Source organism: Chlamydotis macqueenii, chromosome 2, assembly GCF_036417535.1.
Source record: "Chlamydotis macqueenii isolate bChlMac1 chromosome 2, bChlMac1.mat, whole genome shotgun sequence".
NCBI classification, from domain to species: domain Eukaryota; kingdom Metazoa; phylum Chordata; class Aves; order Otidiformes; family Otididae; genus Chlamydotis; species Chlamydotis macqueenii.
In genome coordinates this window covers 132,857,790-132,881,866 of record NC_141557.1, presented here as the reverse complement: position 1 = coordinate 132,881,866, position 24,077 = coordinate 132,857,790, and the positions used below count along the sequence as shown (strand labels likewise).

The 24,077-nt window shown below is 41.0% G+C and overlaps 1 protein-coding gene across 1 annotated transcript in view; it reads left to right on the top strand.

The window, feature by feature from the left end:
- The window catches only part of MRPS28 (mitochondrial ribosomal protein S28), an 81,610-nt gene extending 64,095 nt beyond the window's left edge, over positions 1-17,515 (top strand). Inside the window, exon 3 of the mRNA XM_086740954.1 lies at positions 17,224-17,515. Coding sequence (XP_086597080.1) covers positions 17,224-17,377 — 154 coding nt within the window. The 3' untranslated portion in view covers positions 17,378-17,515. The remainder of the gene's footprint in view (positions 1-17,223) is intronic.
- Positions 17,516-24,077: the final 6,562 nt, after the last annotated feature.

Here is a 24,077-nt window from a genome sequence, read left to right as displayed (position 1 = left end):
ATTGCTTGGATCATCAATACTTTCCTTAAATCTTTTGTAGAGTACAATAAACCTCCCTGTCCTTTTAATAGAGAGAGCGGTAGAATTTCACCCCCCATTTAAAATGCAGATAATACATTGTTTGGAGAAGTTTGTTTGAAAAGGTAGGCTGAGCTGGAGCGAGTCGTCACCTAGGCACTCTGTGTGCGTGTGCAGGTATCGGGAACTTGATACTGTGGGAAAGCTGCAAGGCACCTTCTAAGGTGATGGAAAAGAAATACTGTACTACAATTAGTTCTACTCACAAACAAGAATAGGATTTTGTTATCGTGATTAATTGTGTCTTACCGTACTCCACCAGAAGCTGAGCAATAGCAGGAGCTGAAATTCTTGGAACGATAGAGAGAAAGAAAAGATTAAGAAGTAAAAGGTACAGAAGCAGTCTTGAGATCTTAGTTTTGCTAACAAATATAACCACAACCTCCGACTTCTGAGATAGATGGAAGAGATAAGCAGGGCCCTTTTCAATGACCGAGTTTATTTGAGCATTGATTGGAACAAAACCGTTCTTTGTTTTGTTAGTATTACAGAATCTAGAACAAAGTTGGTATTTAAACTGATGTCTGCCTTTACTACAGTAGCTTCTGACATTTCAGGTGCCCTTTTCATTCTAAGCTTATATATTGTGAATTTTTCGATGATTTTTATTTGCTTTCATGAAATCCCTCCAGTATGAGACAAATGCAAAGCCTGTTGTCTTTTATCCTATTCTCCATCAACTGGTTCTTCTTGATCTCAGTCAGTAGCAGACAGAGGGACGGAGGGATCCCAAATCATTTTTATAGCCTTGTCTTCTGCTGTGAGCAGAAGCAGGCAGGGTCTACGTTGGCATTTTCCTCAGACGCTTGTACTGGCCATCTCCCTTCTGTATTTAAAGCTGGCTCAGGGAGATGATGCAGAAGAAAACTTCTCTTTTTTTTTTTTTTTTTTCTTTGATTAATCTTCAATTGGATCCAGTTCCTGATCTGGTTGGCACCCAGAGACCTTACCCTGCCCCAAGGATGGCATCAGGAGTGAGCAGATGGAGGTGAAGGAAGAAGGCTCAGACTGCCCTCTCAGCAGCTCAGGTTTGTGCTGGGTGGGTATGACCAGGCAGTCCCAGCCTCATAGACTCCAACATCCCTGCTACCCTCAGGGCAGAACAAAAGTAAGAACTGCAAATGACTGCAACCTTCTCTTTCAGCTCTCCTGAGATAATTGACCACTGCAAAGCCAGTGCATACGCAGCCTCTACCACAGCTCTCTACAGTACAGTTTCTAGTACAGTTTCTAGGAGTTTGAGGGTGGTAAGTTAAACAGTCAAGGTTTTCACGGCAGCTTGGGAAAAGAAGAGAGAGTGAAAGATAAAATGGAAAACAAAGGGGTGCCTGACCGTCATGGAAGGGTCATGGGTGGATGTGCTGCGCTGCTTTGTAAATGTTTCCAAAACCACTCTGTTTCGTTCATGGGTGCCACCACTCCAAGTCTGCAGTAATTCACTGGCAGGATATATTTAGTTTGCTGTTCCTGAACAGCTTCAAAACCTATTGAAATACAAAACTCATTCTTACTCGTCAGATATTGAAGGTGAACATATCAAACACAGAATCATAGAATCATTTAGGTTTGAAAATGTTCGCGATACAAGGTTTGAGTATCTTTTGCATATTATCAAGGGTTGGATGTAGCATGTACAAGCTGTGATAGGTGTCAGAGAGAAAATGAGACAGCATCTTAACAGCCTCTTTTTTTCACTCCAGTAATACAGGATGTAGGCCAAGGTGCCTGGTCTTCTAGGAGCTGGTATGAGCATTGACTGGGAGGAAATGTTCTCACTGAATGCTTGTATCCTGTGACACCAGCTAGAGAAACTTTTGGTGACTTATTTTAAAATCAAATACATGCTGATAAGGAGAAGGGGAGTAGTGAAGGAAGTTAGATGGGGAGTGTCAGTTTAACTGCCTGAAATTTGGAGGAAAATATGAAAAGTAGAGCAGAAATGCAAGTGTTGCATTTATAAAGAACAGTTACTGCTTTGAAAAAAATCCAGCAGATGAGAGGTGTTGCTTCCTTATTTTGTTCTATCTATTCTTCATTATTTTGGCTGGGCTTTTTAGCCTCAATTCAGCAACCACGTGTGCAAGCATATTGCACGGCTATCTGTGTAGTCCCACAGAAGTCAGTAGGTTTATCCATGTCAATGACATGGAGCAGAACTCTTAGAGAATCCAAGCACTGGTTTGGAAATATGTCAGGATTTCCTGTCTGTACATGTTTGTACAAAACCTAGCACAGTCACGCTCTCAAACTGGGTTGAGGATTTGGTGATAACAATGAGGAACGAAAGGAAAATTCTCTAAAAATTGTAGTTTCTTACATTTGACTGATTTCAACCGTATTTATCTTGTTTTCTTGAGCATTTAAATCAACTGGTTTAACTGAAGACTGTCAAATGAAAATGAAAATATATTGTCTATACATGCACAGAGATTGTATTAAAAATTACTTTTATTCTTTGATAATTGTTATTCTGCATAGAACAGGTGAAACATTTTTCTTTCTCACAGTACTGAGCTCAAGTAAATGCTCTAACTTTGTTCAAGTATTCAGTTGTTTATCTAAATAAGTCCTAGGCTGGACGTCATTCTTTGCCATCACCTCTTTTCCAAGGTAACTGGGGTAGAGATATCCAGTTTATTCCATTTGCCAGGATCTGATGGCTGTCACAGGATGGAATAGGAAGGACACCCAAGTGGTCCTATGCTGTCAGCAGCAGATTTTGGCACCCGCTTGCCTTGGAGCCCTTCAGATATGGGCTGGTTTCTTGCAGTGCTGTGTTGTAGCTCTTCGCATCCTGAGTTCCAGAAGGACATCCTAGCTTAAGTGCAATGCTGGACTGGAACTCTTCCCACTCAGGTAGCATTAGACCTGGGTTAGTAAGACCTTCTGGAAATTGGAGCCCAGTGCAGAAATGTGTAATCAGTCTTGATTTGGCAAGGTCTGGGCTAAACAAGACTTTAAAAACCTTTCTTGTCCTTAACTGACTCCCTACAAAGCCACCCCCTCAGAGCTTCTGATACTGGGAGTCTAGCGCAGCCGTATCAGATTTGGCACCATAGAGAAGCAGTTCAGATTGACATGCTTTGGTAGTCGAGATCTGCCCAGTAAAGCTGCTCGGACTGCTTCCACCCCCAGGGAGCCCTGCTAGAGCTGAACTCTGCGTGCCTGAGTTCAGCCCTCTCCGCGTTGAGCCTCCTGAAGCGAAAGTGCTGGACCAATGTCTCCAAATCCAGAGTAGGATGCTGTGGACACCTCTCCTAGACGATGCAGCTGGTTTGTTTCCTTTCCCCATGGACAGGAGTTGCAGGAGCTCCTGTAACTCAGTTTCCTCTCTGGAGAAGGCACACAAAGGTAACACTGCATACTGCCAGCAGCAAATGTCGCACTCTTTGACCTGCAACCGATGTGTCAAAACCTGCCTGTTTTGCTCGAGCGTGTTCTCAGGAAGATGAGTGTTTGAGAAGCTGATTGAAAGGCTGAACTCTGTTCCAGATTTGCATCTCCTGGCTCCATTTTCCCCAAAGGAAGGGGATGTAATTTCAGACCCTTGGTTAAAGAGTTACAAATGTTTGGGGAAACAGATAAGTTGCTGCTAATTGATTCCCTGGGCTGCCTGTTCGTGGTTTTGGAGGTAGTGCTGGCATTAAAGATGAGGCATGAAGCAGTCCGAGTTAATGGCCTCTGTTTGATGATTAGATTGCACCACATAGGCTGGGAAGGAGCAACTGGAGAATGGGCAGGAAGAAAAGGAGAATATGGCATTAGCAAGCCTAGCTCCAGAAAAAACCTACCATTTCTTCTGATTTAAACCTCACTGGGCCAGGACAGTCCCACCAGCAAAAAACACCTTCTAAAGCGGAGAAGAGAACAACTTTTTTGAATCCGTCAGTAAGGAGTTGTTGGATTATTTAAATAGCTGATTAAGTAGGTCTTGTAAAAACAAAATCTAAATGCTTGTTGGTAAGCAATGGTTTTACCCTCTCTGTAGAGGGTCTTTCTATAATCACTTGCTTCCACTGGGCTGGTTTTCATTGCTGTACAGCTTTGTTTTCATGGTACTGCAAGTTCCTGGTTCACATTCTGTTACACTGCTCTCCAAGTGATTGACCCAACGTTCGGAAAGGCAGCAGTATTTGTACTTTTCTTTGTCTGATTTTTTCCCCCTCCTTTTAAAACTTCACTTTCTTCATAATCAAAGCCCACGAATGCATTAGTCTTGTAGGAGACATTTTACTGTCTGTAGTTCAGCATTTCTTGAATGAGATCTACATTATAGTCATTTTGTGCTAAAGGGAAAAGTAAACCCAGAATCCTCAGATTATTTGATGAACAGTAGATACATGTGTTTTAACACCTAAAGAAATCCTTTCTGGTAAAAATAAATCCAGGCTAAAACTAGTGGTGTGGGAGAAACTTAACCCTTTTCACTGGACTTGGAGAAGTAGTTGGTAACCGCTGCGGCTGTTTGGCTCCCTTGTTCAGATTAAAAAATAAATTAAAAGGAAGGAGGAAGGGAATGAAAGAGCATTTCCTTAGCAGGCAGTCACACAAGCTATTGTCTGGGAGCTCCCCGCCCCCATCCCTTTCACACAGGCGCGCGCACACACACACACGCACACAAAAAGCCAGTTTTGTGTCCTTTGGAGCACACAGATGTTCCTCTTGGCATCCCTACAGTATGGATAGGTTTTTTTGCAGGCGCAGAATGTGAGGCTTCTTTGTGGGAGACAAAGTGTTGCCTGTGGTGGGAATTGCTGCAGTGATGGGAAAGTATCGTAATGTATTGTTGGATTACTGTGTTGTTTTCCCCAGTAGAGACAGTACATTAAAGTAGCTTTGTGGGCAGAGGATTGTTTGAGCCAAGCCTGGCTAATAACACGTTCTCCTTGGCAAGCGGTCTTACAAGGTATGGTTGGCATGGTTTGGATGGTCATGGGGTTTGTCCATGGCATGTGCAGTGGTTCTGCTGCCTTGAGTAGAAATCTTACCAGGTTTCTTTCCTAGCTTTCCCTGGAGGTCCCTCCTTGTCTAGTTCCAACCTGTGACTGCCGGTTTTGCCTGCACGTCTCTTTTGATGTATCCAGTTGTTCATTTCTTCTTTATTCCCTCCAAAACTAAATTTTCTGACGTTCCTTCTAAGTTCCTTTCGATACAATATTCAATGGTCGTCTATATTTCCTTAATCTCAAGCATTATAGCATTAGGATAAACTTTGTCATTTCTAATATCTTGATAGTGTCTGGTAATACCTTGTTTCGTGCTGTTTTGTATGTTTTTTCCCTCCCTTTGTTATTTCTAAAAGCTGCCCTTAGCAGTCTGAGCTCACTCCTGACATCATTGCGTGCAACAGGTCAGTGGCTTGCTGGGTGAGCGGTCTCACTGTTAGCTCTTTGCCTAGAGCTACCATGTTCTTCATGGATATTCTTACATCTTTTCCTGTTCTGTTTCATTCATGTGTTTTGTGAAACACTTTTTTTTTTTTTTTTTTTTTTTTTTTTTTTTTTTTTTTAAATCTGAAACACACCTTTTGCAAAACTGTCCCTCTCTGAACTCTGGTTAAGGTCTCTTAATATTTGTTTTTAGTAGAAAGTGGAACCGTCAAATACTGGATTTTCTCAAAGATGGGTGCATGGCATTCTGCAGAGAAGTCAGCCGTCCCCATGCTTCACACTCTTCTTTGCCAGTTCTTGAAAATCAAACTGACAATGTCAAACCAGTTGTATTTTTAAGGTGGCACTCCTCGGTAAGATTTTTATGTTGTTTCTGAACAGGCTTTTATTAACTGTGAAAGCCATTTGAATGAATAATGCAAGTGTTAGCTTACAAAGAAATATTCCTAACCTAATCTGAAAATGTCCCTTTTCCAAGAGCACCATAACTTCTTTTTTATCAAAAAAGTCTGTTCAGTATTGGTCCGTATTGTTCATTCATAATGTAAGTAGCTGAGATTGTTGTTGGGACATTCAGATTAAATGGACACTAACAAGTAATTGAAACATAAAGAAGTATTACTTGACATACTGTAAAATGTTTGGTAATGTCTGGTATTTAAATGCAAGCATCTATTATAGATTTGCACACTCAGTGATGCTTTGGGTGATGATTTGTATGCACTGGAAATAGTTTTTACAATCTGTTGTTACCCTGGTGCTTTTTCCCTGCAAGATCCCATTTTATCCTCTTTTAGCTTTGTCAGGCTTTGACCATAGGGTTGATACTATCAGATAGTTTTAGCTAAAATCTTTGTTTACTTCTTCACTGAGTGTCTTGCAGTTGTCTGAGTAGTCTGCATATGCTACATGTTAAACTGACCAACCGTTAACCTAAATATGACTTGACTTTTGCCACAGGTGAACAGTAAGAGTGACTGAGCAAGCCAGAGGGCAGATCCTAGAATCATAGAATGTCTTGGGTTGGAAGGGACCTTAAAGATCATCTAGATCCAGCCCCCATGCCCTGGGCAGTGGCACCTTCCACTAGACCAGGTCACTCAAAGCCCCATCCAGATGTTACAGGCAGTGCTTTTGTGTAGGCACCAAGAGCCAAAAGGAGAACTGGGGAAAGACATGGGAATAGGGAGGTTCAGGGAAGAGACACATTCTTTTCAGCAGTCTTCCATCATCCTTAGCTGATTGATAAAGGGGGACCAGATGGTACCTCCAGCTCCTCTTGTCTTAGATCCCCATCCAGTTCTTCCTCCTTTTCGCTCAAGCCCACCAACTCTTACCAGCCCAATATTCTCCACAGACCTCACCCACGTTCTCCGAAGTTGTATTCCTCAACCTGGGTCTCATCCAGACCCTGCTCCTGGCTCCCAGTCTTTCTCTGAGACCCCATACCGTTAGTACCCAGCCTTCCCCCATCTTTAGCACCTTTCCCACCTCTCCTATTGGATTCAGGTGCAACTGAGAACTCAGTTATCTGCTTCGGCTGTTCAGCAACTCCATTTTCTGTGTGCGTATGCCACCCCTTAAACGGTATTTCCTCAGCCTTAACATGGTTACCAGCACTCACTGCCACTGGATTACCCATTCTTATCTCCCCACCTGTCTTCTGCATCCAGCTCTCCCAAGAGAGGAATAAACCTGATTTATAGCTATGGTTAGGTTTAAAGACAGAGAAAGGACGTGGACAGTACTTGCCATCAGCACAGATGGGAGCATCAGAGCAGGATTAGAAGATGTGTCTGCAAAAACCTGCCGACAGTATGTGAGTTATCCTGGTTTGCTGAAATTTTTCCTGTGTGATAGCTTCTCCAGGCTGTACAAAGCTTGAAGATTGAGCACCAAGGCTGGGCAGGTTTTTAAATGCATTTTCATTGTTCCCATGGCTAATGTCATTACCCAGACTGTAAGGGGGACAATTAGTCTGACTTGCATTTTGATAATAACCGTGTCTGGATTATCAAAACCTAGGTTTTTTAATCCTTTATAAGAGACCTGCCATGATGACTGGTGCAAGGGAACTGGAACTGGCTGAGTGAAAAAAACTGAGAAGCATTGCAAGAAAAAAAAAGACGACTGGACTTAGCTGGTGCTGGTGAAAGAAAAATCTGTCACAGGGTGAGAAACTGAAAGGAGAATGAGGTTGGCTGGATACATGGGCTGGGACTAGGATAAGTGAGGAGGCAGTAAGTAAGAGACGACAAGAAAAAGTGTCCAATAGTTTTTCCTGGGGTAGAAAAACAAAACTGGGAATGCCTGGTCAGAGATTCCGGGGAGACAGTGAGAGATGAGAGGAGGAGTTGTAATTAGGGAAGTGGAATAAGTGTAGAAAGAGAGTAAAATTTGCGAGCACGTGTATTGAGAGGAACACTAGAACAGTATTGTGGAAACTGTTTGAAATTTGGTGGGCTGAAGTTATAGGACTGTGTTCATGAAAAGTATCTGACTGTGAGAAGGTCCCAGTGTGGGAAAGGGAAGGGACAGGAACTGAGATAGAGATCACCTGTGGAAAGATGGATGGAATAATATGTGCTGGTGTGCTTTGCATGAGTTTGTTGGGATTTTTCACTTGGGTACCTTTCTCTTTGATCTTTTAAACAGTTTGTCTGGCTTCTGGTGGTCATGAGCATGAAGGACTGTGGGGCTTTTGTAGTATAAATGGCTAATTTTAAAATATATTTAAGTATATAATAATCTTTTTTTTTTTTTTAGCATTTTGTAAGTTACAAAGCAATATTTTAATCAAAGTAGTTCATTGCGTAGTTTAAACAGCAGAAAAAAATACCCAGGCAATTTGTGCTGAAGACTCAGATTGCTTTTATTTGGTTCCTTTAGAGTGATGGTTCCTCTCAAGTTAAAGGATATGTTTTACGTTATAGGCTGAGAAAGCAACTGGCATACATTACTGTATGATGACATAACTGCATCTGATACAAGTTCTTAGATGACAGGAGCCACATATTGCAAGTTTCATTTGTCAAGGCTTACCTCACCGTGTCATAGAGAAAAGGTTATAGCATTCATCTTTGATGTGATATGAAGTACATTTTAAAATATAGATTATTGTCTGGATTCCTTCTCTAAAAAGGGAACGATCCTGCCCCAAAAGTTTTAGTGAATGCAAACTGATTCTTGCAGAGCCTGTAGAAAAATTACAGCAAGACTTTTTTGGTCTGTTTTAGTAAATATTTGGTACTTTGTTTTTTGTCTGAATTGAAGGCTAGCATGTTACTTTTTAGAAGTTTTTCACAACTAAGAAGTTCTACTGAGAGTCTAAATGTCCATACTGAGTGAACAGAATTAGATTTTAAATATTTGGCACTTTTAGCTGTATAATTTTTTTGCTGTCATCGAAACAGATGCTGTTGATCATTTATATCCTTGTTGTAGCAGAGCTTGACGGTGTCTTCACAGTGGTTTGCTTGGGGCTTTTCATGACAGTCATAAAACAATTCTTGTCAGGCTTTGCATTTACCTTCTTTTAGCTACAGGAGTGGAAACATCCATGTTTCATCTGCATCTGTGCCACTTTCAGTGGGCTGCCAGTCATCTCAACAGCCAGCAGTGGAGACCCAGGGAAGAGTGACAAGGTCCCTGAGCTTGAGTCTTGCAGAATAAAGATGGCAGGGCTTGATCAATGTGTTACAGTTTTGGGCAGCTCCATAAGCATAACTGGAGATAATATTTTACACACTAATGATGGGATGACCCCCAAATTCTGCTGCTCTTACCTGTCTGTTTGGTAGTTATCTTCCCACCAAGTGTCAGTACGTGCAGTGACGTTAGTGTGTGTGTTTGCTTCTGCAAGCTCCAGTTGGCCAGGGCTGTATTCCAGTGCTTCAGGGTGTTTTTCACATCAGGATCTAGCTAATATCCCCAAATTTTTCTGGTATTCATTTAAAATTTCTGCTTTAGCAGTGGTCAGAGCAAAGTGGGGTTTGGCTTTGGACTTCCTCAGGTGCATAAAGCACCTGTTGGTTCTGTTGATGCTTGCCATAGGCTCTTCTTGTGCACTGTTGTTCAAAAACAATGACTGTTGTTTAAGCTGATGGTTTCATACAGGCTTACAGCATTCTGCCGAGTGCTTCCAAGAATATGAGAGGCTTTTATCTAGTGGACCATCTAGATCTCTGCTTGTATCTAGCAGTGTATTGCCTTTCTCCTTGTAACAGGATGGCTTTGATGCAAGAAGCAAAAGCATTTTGAAAAATTATTAAGCAGGTGTCACAAATGGCAAATGTTCAGAAGAAATGAGAGCATGTTTGGTTGCTAAGTTCGTGGAAAGAGGAGTGCGAAACAAATACAGCTGAAGTGGCAATGTGTTGGTGAGTTACAAGAATAAGATCGCATTTTCTGATGGAAAATGCATCCAGCAGTTCTGGAGCATTTTTTATGACGTGTTTGATTGCAGAGAACTGGGATGCTTTGGAACTCTTATTTTGAGCATTCATCCTTCATTGGAATGACTGGGTGATAATAAATAATGGATGAATGAAATTTAAGCCAAAAGGGACCTTCAGGTCATCTTTCAGGACTTCACTGTATCACAAGACATGACATTTCAGCAGGTTACCCTGAACTGCACTAACACATCTGTTTTGACATCTTTTCAGTTGAAACCTTCAATGGCTGAAAAGTCCTAGTGCTTGGAGTTTTTTTTCTGATGGTTCCTCAATATTTCTGGCAAAATTGTGATTCTCATTTGCATTTGTTGGACCTCAGTTTCCTGCCGTTGCGTGCTTTTCCCAGATAGATTTAAACACCTTTTCATATCAGTATTATATTTCTGTAAAGGTATAGACAGCTCAATCTTTTTAATAATTTAACAGGTCAAGATCTTTGTGTTTTTTTCAGTTTTATGCATATTCGTTGTCATCTCTTTAATAACCTTTAAAGAAAGGTAGGCAGCAAGATACTGCACACTCTCCTACAATCTCTCTTACTATCCCATGTTCTGCTCTGTGCAGAATTCACACTGCCTTTCTACTGCCACTTTCTGCCATCTCGCTCATATGTACAAAGAGAGGATTTGGTCTTTTTGCCCCAGCATTGCCTAGGAGCTCATACTGAGAGGGGGGGCTGTGTGTTATGACTGCTATATTGAGCTGCTGGAAGCAGGATCGCTGTCCCCTCCGTCGCTAGATATGAGATGTGTGCCGCGCTGGAAGAAGCCACTTCAGCGAGGTATAGATTACTGCATAAAACTACACTGCCTTCAACTTGAGAGCAATCTGCTAATTTCTTCTGAACAAGAATTTTATGTATACTGGCAGTGAGCGAGGAGTTGCTGGGAAGTGATGTGGTCTTGCTGAGCTCCTTCCCTGCAGGGCATCAGAGGGTGATCTATACAAAAATCCTATAGATCTGTGCCAGAGTAGGTGCTTAAACTGGCCCTGTGGCCTCCCTCTGCTGATAAAGTTAAGACCAGTGTGGGCTCGGGCAGCATCTGTGAGTGCTTCAAAACATTTCTGAGAAGCAAGATGAATGATTTCACACACAGCTTCATCCCAGCCTGGCTGCAGTGCTTTGCTGCTGGCTGGGGTTGGTTAGAGGTGGGCTTGCTTCTGGGGTTATGTTGTGGTTTTAGTCTTACTGGGGAAAAGCTACAGGGTAATTTCGAGTGGATTTGAACAGTGGTGATCATAGTGAACAAAAACTCGGGAGAAGAAGTGATGTTCAAATTTACTTTATTATCTTTTTTGTTGTATTTTTTTTCTGAGGTTGATAATCTGGTGTCTTCCACATAATAAAAAAGGAAATAAAACCATTAAGAATCTTAAACTGTTCTGTACTGCACTCTATTAAGGCACTGAAACAACACCTTTTGAATAATAGATCTGAAAAAAGAACACTTTGAAATTCTCACGGTACAAAAATGAAAGACATCAAGATTTCTCATTGCATTCTCTGAGAGTACCGTGGCTCAACTCTAACCCTGTCTTTGGACAGGGTTATATTTTGTATGGGAGATAATCCAGGAATTCCTTTTTTTTGCAGTTTTTGAAAACCATCACTAGAATGTATTGTGAGACATTAAAAAATAATTATGTGAAAAATGTAAAAAAATTCAAATTAAATTCTCTAAATTACACCCTCAGTATAGGAATTAAAAACCAAGTTAGTAGTTGCCTTCCCACACCATTCAGAAATGCATGTTTACGAGGGGTGGGACAGACGGCACGGAGGAATGAACAATGGGTGAGAGTGGTCATAGCCAGCATTAGCTGGTCCATTCAGCTTTGTGTTACACCGGTTATCATTCCAAGAGGAAGAAATGGAGACTAAAAACCAGTAATGAAATAGAGGGAATATAAGCTAAAATACTCAATTTGTCTCAAAATAGCAGTCTTGGATTTTTGTAGTATGGAATAGAGGGTATCCGGGAATGCATTTTTTAAATGAGTGGAAAATACTAGCCAAGACCTGGTGAGACTCAACCATTTATGTAATTGTGTGGTTATTTTTGTAGCACTGTTTCCAAGAATAGAAGGTTTGTTGCTTTAAATTTTAAAATAATAACTTGAGTAGTTTTAATAGAAAAACGACTGCTTGCTCGTTTGTGATCACATGCAGTTTTAAATGTTGGATAGTTTAACAAAATGCTTTAATGTTTACACCTGTTATTTAGAGTTTGAATAAAATTCTTGATGCCATGTAGTAAGGAGGATGCTTCCTCTACATGTGAAATTGCACACCTGCAAAACTACTGTCCCATTTCCTTGGTAGCAATCAGTATAATTAGGATCAAAAAAACATTTTTAGTTATAGCGTCCTTGTTTTTGCATGCTCATTGCTTTCCAAGTTAACTCCCTTTGTAAACCTTTTGCTGTAGCCTGAAATGACTTAAATTTAAAAAAGAACACTCCCCTCCCAGCTTTCTTGAAAGTTAGCAAGAACTTAAATACGTCATTCCATATCTTCCCCCTCCAATTTTATTATGTAAAAGCATTGGGTTTTTTTTTTTTTGTTTGTACATATGTTTTAAGGGGACATAATAAAAGTACTTACTTTTTTAAAATTACAAGTTTAAAATCTTGACTAAAGAGTTTTGGGGGGTTTGGCTGTTTCTTTTAATTAATCATTATGATTTTGAGAGATTTAAAGCTTCAGTGCAGAAGTGAAGGAATTAGGACAGGGACCAATTTGCAATAAAAGGGACATGATCAGTCAGAAAGAAGCTTCCAAGCTGCTTAAGTTTGGAAGTGGATGCTCTGCTATCTATCTGTGTTCAGCAAAGAGAAGACCTACTTTATGTGAGTTAAGACACAGGAGTTTGACATTTGCATGCAAAGATAAAAGGTCTTACTTTTAATGTAATAAGAGGACATAAATTTTAATGTTAATGCTTTTAAAGTTTCTTTAAGCAGCATTAGCAAGGCTGTACTCTATGCTTTCTCTGTGCTGTTACATACCGTATTATATTTGTGATGTCCAGTTGAACAAACTTATGGTTCAAATAAGAAAAAGGATTTTCATCTTGCTTCTTTTCAAAGTCCAAAAATTACGAAGAGCACTGAAACAATGATTTGGGTTGTCTCCAACTTAAAGTAATCTTCTGGAAGCAGAGGTTGGAGGAAAGGTGCACCTGTACCCAGGGCTTTGCCCACTCCAGGAGTGGAGTGGAGAGAAGCCTACAAGCACTCATTCAAACTAGAGAAAGCTTTTTGGAGCCCATTGATCCTTGGCTGAAGTTCAGGCACAGGTTTCCGGTGGGTGCCTCAGTGGATGCTCTACAGACATTGGCCTGAGACAGAGTCATGGCTCAGCAACAGCAGCTGGTGGATTCCCACCTCTGAAGCTGGTTGTTAGCTGGAGTCTCTCCAGCCAAAACTAGCATCCCAAAGAGTTAAAATTGGTAGCTCTTGTAAATAAATTCTGTCAAAGTGGAGAAAGCTTTGACTCTACTTGCAAAGTAATTTTTTTAAGTTCTGTAGAATATTCCTATACCTTCACTTACGTACACGCTTACAACTACCTTTGTCTGCTTCAAAGTGAATTTAATACTCTTACCTGGCGATAGGAAGTGGCAGAGGAAAACACATGCATCCTCAACACAGTGCTTGGGGGCTGGGGGAAGGTCAATGGTTTCTGCTGATGGTCATGAGATAGGATGATCTTGAATACCAGCATTGTTACTTAAACATAAAGCAAGTCCTTTTGCAAAATGGAGTAGACAGTTTCTTTCCTTTTACACTGGTGTCCTGTGTCTCCTAGGACACCGTTCCTGAAAATAATAAAATGCCTGCTTTGTTTCTGGATCCTGCTTCAAGCTTCTGCTTTAACCATAGGAAATTTTATCTGTTTTAAGGATAAATACCTTCGTGGATAGAATATGCTTACGATGCATAGAGCGACCTGACATTTCCTCTTGCTCTAAATGTGGTGGATAGACCACCACTGCGTGTTGTGGTCATGTTTCTGCTTTTTCCTACCTCTTCCCCTTCTCGTTTATTCTAAAGAGTTTTCGTTGTAGGAAACATCTGTCACAAACCCAAATGTTTATGTTCACACAAATTGACAGTTGTGTCAGCTCCATAAAGCGATGTTCTTCAGGATCTCTTTGTAAGCAGATGTGCTGTGACACAATTATTCTTTACTAATTGAGTTAAGTACGATTAAAGTATCTGGAATCTGTCTGAGTTACTGAAGCAGCATTCAAGATTGTGGTGCTTTTTATGAAAATACAATTGCTTAAATTTTTATTACAAATACATGCTAAAGTTGTGTCTGGAAATTCAAGCAAAGTTCTCTGCAGACTGTACAATGAGCAAGGTCTTCGGAATGCTAAAATGGGGGGAGTAATGCTTAACGTTATTAATTTATTATTAAATTAGATGTATTAATCAAGAGGAGTACAGTTTCTTCACAGATTTTCCTCACAGACTTTCCTGGTTCTAAATAGCACTTTCAAAGGTTTGATTAGAAAAAAAATAGTTTCATCTATTCACCTGCAAAACACTTACTGTTGTAGTCTAGCAACCAGCTCAAAAGGAACTGTTGTGTGATGAAAGTAGTATTTTGTATTTCATTTGCAAAGATGGAGCTCAATATCTCTCCCACTCTGTGCTGTCAAACAGAGAGAGGACTTCTAATTCACGGAATTAAACCTCCTTCAGTTTGATCTTCTGCAGAAAAGTGTTGGGCCAGTTTTCACAGTAGCATCCTGCTTTGCATTGTTGGTGAGCTGCTCTTCCTCTAGGAGGAAGGAGAGGAGAAAAAGGCAGAGGGATTGCTGGTCTTCCAAATTTGTTACAGAACCACTAGTTTTAGTATGGAGTTTTATTAGGTAAAAAAACAGGTCCATCTTTTTAAAAGCAGCACAGAAAGTTGTAGTTCATAAGTCTGAAGTTAGTAATAGTTTTATGCAGTCTTTACTTCTCAGTGGCTGTTTTCCTCTTCTCTGGCTGTACTCTGTATCCAGTTTCCTTCATTTCTACAAATATTTATCTGCAGTGTTTTTAGTGCTTTTTTTTTTGTCCCCTACTCTACCATTTATTCCCCTTTCATATCTTCCCAAGCCTTCTTTTTTTTTTCTCATTATAAGGTGTCTGTTCCCTCTTTTCTGTTTCCGCAGACCGTTTCATCCTCTCAGATTTCCTTCTCTCCCTCTTCTATTTGCCTTCTGTCAAAACCTAATCTCTCTCTCTCTTTTCTTTTTTTTTAAATTTGTCTTTTTCTCATGCCCCACCCACTCCTCACACTCATTGATAAAGGCAGAAAAGTCTGTTAATTTATGCCAAAGATAGTATTAGGGATCAGGATAACTTTATGGTTGGACGCAAAGGCAACCCACCAAGCCTGTAGCTATCAGTAAGGTGAAGGTTTGGCTCATGCTAGAAAAATTTCTGGAGGTTTCTCCCATGTACCCAAATGGCTAAAATCCCTAGTCAGCTGGTATCTTCATTTAAGATTCTTCAGTGAGGAGATTTCCTCTTCATTCCCCTTCTTATCTCAAAACATCCTGACTTCTTTGGGGAACTTTCTCTTTTAAATAAGCCTAATAAATCCCAGAAAATATGGTCCATTTTTCAGGTCTTATGCATTCTCTTTTAATTTTGTTTTGCCCTTTTCTTACTCCTCTCAAATGTTGCACGTAAGCTTTCATCAGTTGTGGAACTGTTTCCTTTTTTGAAATGCAAATATTTCCCAGGGAAAGGGGCAGAATTGGTCCTCTCCAGCTATTCAGGTAACAACCAAACATAAGCTGTTCTCTGTCTTTGGTAGCTGTGCTCTACTCTTCACCGCACAACAGTGGTTACTCACATTTTGGACAGATGAAGTACTTCAGTTCAATGTTTTTAAGAAAATGTGTCCTATTTTCTTATTTCCACTGTGTTGATCCATGCAGATCATCACAGGATTTGTTGGGATGAGTGCTGGCAGAAACCTTGCTGGCCGAAGTGCCCAGTGTAGCTACTGGTTCAGAGTGGAGGTATCAAATGGTCTTCCTTTGCAGTTTGTGACATAACTGAGTGTGTTACCCAGGATTAACCAAGAGCCACAGGAAATTAATGTAAGATAGAAGTGAGAGAAAATTGAGGGGGGAGGAGGGGGAAGATAAATGCAAGTCCGGCATTTTTCCTTAAGGTGTTTACTTTTCCAAAATGATCTTAGTTTGATGTGCTGAAGAAATTTGAAACCCAGTTCAGTTTTGCTCCGTGCTAGCAAACAGTTGTCAAACAGTAAAGATTGTCTGCCCAGGCTGAAGGTGAAAATAAACAAGGTGGAAATATGTTCAACCAGGCTTTCCTGTTACATTTTCTCCAGTCTGTAACTGGAGAATGTTTCAAACTTTCTCTTGCTTTTGCTCAAGGTGGTCAAGCTTGATGCATCTTCAGCTCTTTATGCATTGACTGGGGAAAAAAAAAAGTACAGCTTGAACTTTCAAAAGAAGACTAATTCTCAGTTTTATTGCTGGACTTTGATCAGTAGCTCTCCAGGTGCAGTATAAAAGATGCTGGTATTTCAAAAATCTTCACTAATTTGACATGGTCATCTTGACACAGAGTCTGTTTTTAAAAAACGTTGAACACTCGCATCTTCTGACTTAAAAGGAAAAAGAAAGAGGAAAAAAAAAAAGAGCATAAAAGAATAAAACTCAGCCCTGTGGGCAGAATGTTTCATTACAATAGTTGTGGGGTTTCTTTGTAATTATATGTAATAAAAAACTTGCAGATGATACCCACTCTTTGGAGGAGGGGATAAGACAAGAAAAGTTCCCTTGCCTGAGGCCCAGAGTTGGAAATACAAACCGTAGTTAGCTGGCATTATACATTTTTGATAATAGCAATGTCACCAGTGATCTAATGATGACTTGTCCTCCCCTTTAATAATATGTTGTCCTGCAGATGATTGTGTGCATGATAGCAGATGATACAGTAAAATATTTTGATGGAAGACACAAACAGTTTCCTTTATAATAAACTGCTTTTCTGTAGAGCCTGCATTCCCTCAGCGGAATCTGGTGGTGTCTGCTCTTCCACGGGCAGGACTGTGTCAAGAGACTGGCTCTGTGGTGTTCCAGAGTACGTCCCAGCAGTTTTAGTGCTGATGCATTACAACAGTGTTGAACTTCCATTGCAGCACGCTGGTTTTTGTGGGGCTGCTACTTCTGTCTGCAGACAGGAGAGCAGCCTTAGGAGGTGCAAGACCGTCGCTTAACAAAACTTACCTTCTTCCCCCTCTCCCCTTTTCTTCACAGAAAATACCAGAGAGGAACCCGAGTACGCCTGAGACTGCAGGACCTTGAACTCACGTCTAGGTTCTTGGGCGCAACAACTGATACAACATTGCTGGAAGCTGATGCAGTGCTTTTAGGGCTCATGGAAAGCAAGCAAACAAAGCAAAAGGAGTAAATCTCATGTAAATAAATGCACTTTGTGCTCTATAGCAAATTATACAAATGAAATGTTTCTTCAGGAAAGAAATGAAAAGTCTCTGTCTGCTTGGTTATATAAATAATGAGATCAATAAAAGACAGTAAGCACATCGTACCTAATTCTTGCTCCGTTTTTATTCACTCATCTTTCTAGCGCTTTGCCTTTAGATTTAAATGGGAAAGGTTAACTGAGCTTCTGTGGGTAATATTAGTTGAATGTTTGCATATTCTTATATAAAGAGTTCCAGACTTCGTGTTTCCATCCCAAAGGGATGTTGATCTAAGACACTGCACTTCCATGGAGGAAGCCCAAAGCTTGCTCTCGTGGTGCTCCTTCCAGTATGGCGTTTCATAGAGGACAATGTCAAGGGTTCCTGATTTCCAGGATGCAGTGCAGAATGTTTACTGCAGATATTGGTTTTAATCTCTGTTATAATACTTCATACTTTTATCTCCATCTGCATGAAGAACTAGAGATTATTCTTTACATTAATTGGAGCTCTCCTTTCCAATGCATGTTAGTAAATTTTCTCTGGTTATTAATATAAATTAAAATAAAGTATTTTGATGTAGTAGGTCAAGTGTAGGTCTTAGGTTTCTTTAAGTATATTTAAGATAAGTGTAATGGGTATTTGAACACACAACCAAATAATCATGCTATAGTGTTTCCAATATATTTTTGGAGCATTTGCTATCAGAGTATTTCTTTTAATTACTGGTATATGCAAGTCTGAATTCTGCAGTCATTTGCGATCTGCATAGTGCCTAGCAGGTGTGCTGAGGGCAAGTGAAATTTGCCATTTATACCACTGAATTACAAAAGAAAGCCTGTTTAATCTTAAAGTATTTTTCCTAAATGTTGGAATAAAATGAGATTTGTTCAGATGGTATGCCTTGTTTGCCTGCCGTGACTGTCCAGTGACAATATGCAAAATGTGCACTAGCTTAAGCATATGTTACTCAAATCCACAGACACTTCATCTTTCTGCTGGAGCAGGCCACGTGAGCGGTGGCAGAGCCATTAAAGGATGGTATAGCTCCTTCTGCGTCTCATGACTGAGTATGTTGGTATTCCAGTCATGTGAGGAAGAGGAGATATGAGATCCCTAAACAACCAGGGTACAACGGAGCCAGCTCCAGGCTGCCACAGCTCATGCACCCCTTTCCTTGCCTGCGTTTGAGGGATGCTTGGGTAAGATGGCATCAGAGAGAAAAAACTGTGAGCAATTCTGTTAGATTGCAGCTGGCCTATGGGTCAGATTGCCACCCAAACTCTGCAAGTCTTCATATGGCCCAACAAAATTCATTTAGAACAGGATACAAAAGCCTTTATCTGTTTAGAGGTCTTTTCCAAAACCAGTGTCATTTCTCTTTTGAAGGTTGTTGTCTTTTATTCTTTTGTTAGAAAGCATATAGAAAGAAAAGTGAAAGGAAAGTTGAAATGCCTTTTTACCTGGAACCACAGCCCTGTGACACAGTGGTTTGACTCTTTCTTACTCCTCTGCCCAAAAGAAAAACTTGACAAAAGAAACAAAAGAAAACTTCCTGCCTTTGCCCTTTTGTAACACTGAGAAGAGAGATATAGTGCAGACATCTGCTCTACATCTGCTTGGTAGTCTCCAAAATACACCTCATGCATGATCTGTCAAGGAGAATATTTTTAATATAAGGTATTTATTTGCCTGAAATACTAGAAGGAATCACATGGAAAATGCATAATCATCCTGAAGGGAACAGGCATGTTTCAGCACATCCTTTTATATTTTTGCAAACTGAAGTCTTGTTTCTGAAATCAGTAAGGATCTAAGCAAGAGAGAGGAAGCAAGCAATGTGAGCTTATTTTGTTGCTTTAATTTGCTCGTTCATCTCAGTGGTCTTAATTATGGGAATTTGAACAGGAATTTAACTGAGTGTTAGCCTCCAGGTAAAGAGTTATCCTAGCACTGGAGTAGGAAAAGAAGGCATTTTTAAGAAGCCAGAAGGGATTTAAAATATCAAAAAGAAATCCTGACTGTTGAATGTAATTTGTCCTACATGCGTGATCAACCTTAAATAAGAGTGATTTGGGAGAAAATTAATGCATTAAGGTTTTAGAGGCAGACTAAGAGTTATTTCACAGTAGGGTATCAGATTGTGATTTTATCAAATCTTCCTGTGGATAACCTTTAGAGAAGTGGCTCTTAGAGACCGTAGTGGTTGCTATTTCAAGTCCAGCTTAGTTTTTTAATTTGGAAACCCACAGGTGCACATAAACCAACCCAGTCTTAGAAATCGTGTGGTTGAACCTTCAATGGTTTTAGGCTGCTGCTAGCTGTTCTGGCCTTTGGAGAACCAGGCGTTCTCCCAGCTCATCTTCAGTGACCTTCAAGACAATTATTTATTGGACCTCTAAACTGTTCAGACAAGAGTTGTCCCATGGAGCAGCCTCTGTTTGAGATAGCCTGTGCCCATCACACATTGCCTCAATTCTGTACAACTCCCAAATGCAGGATTACAATGACAGAGCAGGGAATTCTGAAATGTCTTTGTGGCGGGCTGTTGGGATTGTGTTTCATATTTGTAATACCTCCATATGCCAAGAATATGTATAGACTACATCTTTAATGCAACGTAGAGAACCACCAATGTTCATTACTGAACAACCATGATCGCACAATTGCATGGCCCTGTATCTACAAGACTATTCTCATTTTCCTCCAGTCTTTTATCAGAGTAGAAATTGATAATGCAAACAGGTATTTGTAGTGCTGTCCACACAGAAGAATAACAAATGCAGACACTTTCCTGCTGGTTGCCACCTGTTTCCCAGGAATTCCCTCTTTCTTCATGGCCACCTGCCTTTTTGCTCCTTCTCTTTTCATTTTCTGCTGCCAAACACACACAAGCTTATGTACAACCCATTCTTCTTAAAAAATGCACAGTGAAGTCTCCCTGTTCACAGAGTTCAGATTCCTGAGTGGCAGATTCCTTGGTTTGGGCAGTTGCATGCAACTGACTTTGGAGGTTGTTCTTATTTCATGTATGAGGAGAGTTGTTTCTGTGGGCACAAAGGACGGGTAAAGCCACCCAGCAGCTCCTGCGGCACTGTGCCTAGCCCGCACCACTGCCTGGAATACTCAAACACTCAAGTATCTATACTGCATGTATTACTAATATTAACTAAACGAATGCTACCATTTCCACATACCAAGGCTTTGTAGCTGTAAGTGTAAATCCATCATTTTGCGAAGAATCCTGAGGCCAGTGTAAGCGGAGTTCTGCAACTCCATTCATGCGACTGCCAAAATCAGGAATTTCTCTATATGCCATGCTGTGCTTTCTTCTAAATTTTGTAATTTTGACTTACTCTGAAGCACTGACCAGGTGAGCAAAGCTAATTCATAAAATCATATGCATTTAATCTCTCACAATTCATTTTTTTTATTATGCAGCTGAGAAGATATTTGGTGCTAGCAGATCTCAGTCTTTGTTTCTTGGTCTGTTTTTCAGAGGATTTTTTTTTTTTCCTATAACAGTCTTGATTTTTGAAAGTGTTATTAAGGGTTTTTTTTTCTCTAAAAACTTCTGGTAACATCACACAGACCCCACTTCTTTAGCAGATACTCAATTCTCCGTTCTCCTCTCTCAGATACTGCTTTGCGTGCTGCCCACATCTCTTAATTGTCAGAGTTCTCACTTAAATTTGGATGAGCGTAGCATGACAGATTCACTTCAGGTAGTGGTAACTCATGGTGGTGGTATGGTGTAAAATTTGCACTCGGAGGTGTTAACACTCAGTGCTCAGAGAACAGCGTGGAATTGGCTGCTGTCTCCACCTCGCCATTGCCGCTCGGTCGGGTGCTCCACGTACGCACTGGCATTAGGGTCCCGGGTGATTCAGTAGCAAGTAGCTGTGGGCAGGTACAAAACTTCACTTCTACACAAACAAGAAATGTTTCTACACATTCTGCTGGAAGGACACTTTTCTAGGCCTGTAACTGAAGTGCCCATCAACTTCACCCTACCCCACACCATGTCTTACTCCACTCAAATGTTGTACCTGAATGTCCATAGTGCTTTCTGGTTTTTACAGATGTGCTTATAAGCAAAGTTAGCTTTTATAAAAACTGAATCAAAGCTGCTTTGGGTTTTAGCTGAAGCAATACTCTGGCTTTTGTGTTATTCGGGTCCTGTTTTGAAGGCTTTAATAAGTTTTCCTAAAATTCTACCTTTTATTTTATGAACAGAACATTAAAACGCTTTATACAAACTTGGAAAGCGAAATAGCTTTATCATGATGTGGAGTTGGATGAAAAACAAAAATAGTTCAATGTTCTTTTGAAGTCTGATGTGCTATAACAGGACCTGGTGAATCCCCCTGGGTTTGTCTGCCCTTTCATATTCCAGGCCTTTAGGTGATGAGACGGGGAAAAAGGGAAACGCTGAAGAAATCAGGCTATTGAGAGCAAATTAGCATCTTGCCACCAAAGCTTTGGCACTGAGCTCGTTTCTAAAAAAAAGAATACTTCACATTTTACTTTTCTTTAACACATTCTGGAAAGTTTGGGTTCCTCCTCATTTCTTAATACTGCCACCTTTATAAATTGGGCAAATAATTGTTCAAGTTTTTTTTCCGATAGCATTATTCCTTTATGCTGGGAAAGCTTTTCAAGTCCTGTTTTGGCTAGAGAGCATTTCAGCTAGATAGAAGCATGCAGCCTCCGTGAGTTTTTTTTTTTAATTGTACATTCTGGGAAATGTTTATCACATATGAAGGATCAAGACTGCCCAAATGAGGCTATACCGTTGTCATCTGACCATAACCCAAAATAAATATTGTCCCTGGTATGACTGCATTAGACTAACACCCGTAAGTTCTTAAAAAGTCTTTTTAAGTGTTCTTGTTTCCTTCTGGGTTCTGTCTTGTTCAGTCAGAGCTCAGCAGGTTGATGCGCTCGCTCTGCACGGCGGCAATAGCGAGGCAGTCGGGCGTTTGGTAAGGTTGCAGCCCGTCTGCAGCGGGCCGGGTGTCAACTAGAGCCAAGAGTCACGCTTCCCAAAGGGGTGCATCCATCCAAGGCGCCCTTTGGGGCAGGTGCTGTAGTCACTCGGCAGCTTTCTGAAAGTGGCAGTAAAGTTAAATTATTTTTAAAATGTTGACATTTAAAGTAGTAAAAAAGGTGGGGTTTTTTTCTCCTGACTTTAATGAGAAATCAAAGGACTATTGAAATAATCAGCTGTGTTAGACAGGAGTTCTTCTTTGACCACCTTTCCTTCATATAACGGCAGCTCAGCTAGTTCGTTCTTTGGTTGTCTTCTCAGCCCTACTTTTGTTTGAGACATGGCACATACAGGAACTTCAGTGTTATTTCACAGTGTCAGTCCAGCAGCATGGGGAAGGGCATGAAGGGCTTAATACTTCTCTTCACAGGGAGAGGAGTTGTCATCCTCTTGTCAAAATGACTGAATTGAATACAAATAAAACACTGACTGAAGTTGAAGGCCACAGTCTAATGTGCCAGTTACCAAAAGATATAAACAGAGACATCAGAGAAGAGCATTCAGGGTATATCCTGAACTGCCTCACAATTAGTGTATGGGCATCATGTTGAACATCTTTGAATGGTCATGGTGACCAAGAGAGGTGCCTGAGGACTGGAAGAAAGCATATGTCACCCCTATCTTCAAAAAGGGCCTGAGGGAGGACCCAGGGACAGGACCAGAGGCAATGGGCACACACAGAAATACAGGAGGTTCCCTCTGAACATCAGGAAATATTTTTTTTTTACTGTGAGGGTGATGGAGCACTGGCACAGGTTGTCCAGGGAGGTTGTGGAGTCTCCATCCTTGGAGATATTCATAAGCTGTCTGGACATGGTCCTGGGCAACTGGCTGTAGGTGGTCCTGCTTGAGCAGGGAGGGGTTGGACCAGATAAGCTCCAGAGGTCCCTTCCAACCTCAGCCATCCTGTGATTCTGTGATATGTTGGCATCTTACTTCTGATGCCACTCTGATCACTGCTTCTTTTCATTTCTCTAAGTTTTTGAAAGCTTAGAGCTTCTTCTGTATGTCCCGACACGGAGGTGATCTGCTCCTGAGCTAGGCTGGTACAGTCTTCACTTTGGGATCCAATTGCTAAAGAGCTGCAGGGAATTGGGGTTCTCCAGAAGTGGCAAAGGTGGAAATTGGTACGTTCTCCATATCCTTGAGGCTGACTTGCTGTTTACTCAGGTTCAGACAAACTTAGATTTCCTTTGGTTCAGGCTCCTGTATGGTGTGCCCGTACGCTCAGAGTTTGGCGTCAACCACACCAAGTTAAAGGGCAGCCTTGTCAGTGTGGCTGCCAGAATCTTCTTGCAGCTAGCACAACTGTTCTTCAGGAATGGTTTTTCAGAGTGGTGGTGGTCCATGGACTCCTATGTTTAAATGTCCTCTCATGCTAGACACTGCTAAGTTCTGCCTTCCCCATCTGCCAAGGCCCTTGTGTGAGCTCCCCTGCCTTGCTGCAAGCTGGCGTGGATCTAGCCATTCAATTGGTTGACCCAGAGAAGGACGTTTAAATTGGCCTGTTGTGGTTTGCTCAGGATCACACAAGTGCCAAGCAGGGACTGGTGTGTGATTTCATTGTCTCTTGAGGGCCAGACTGCTGTCTGTGACTGAGGGACTCACATGCCGATTTGGGTTCCCCTTCGCTCCCA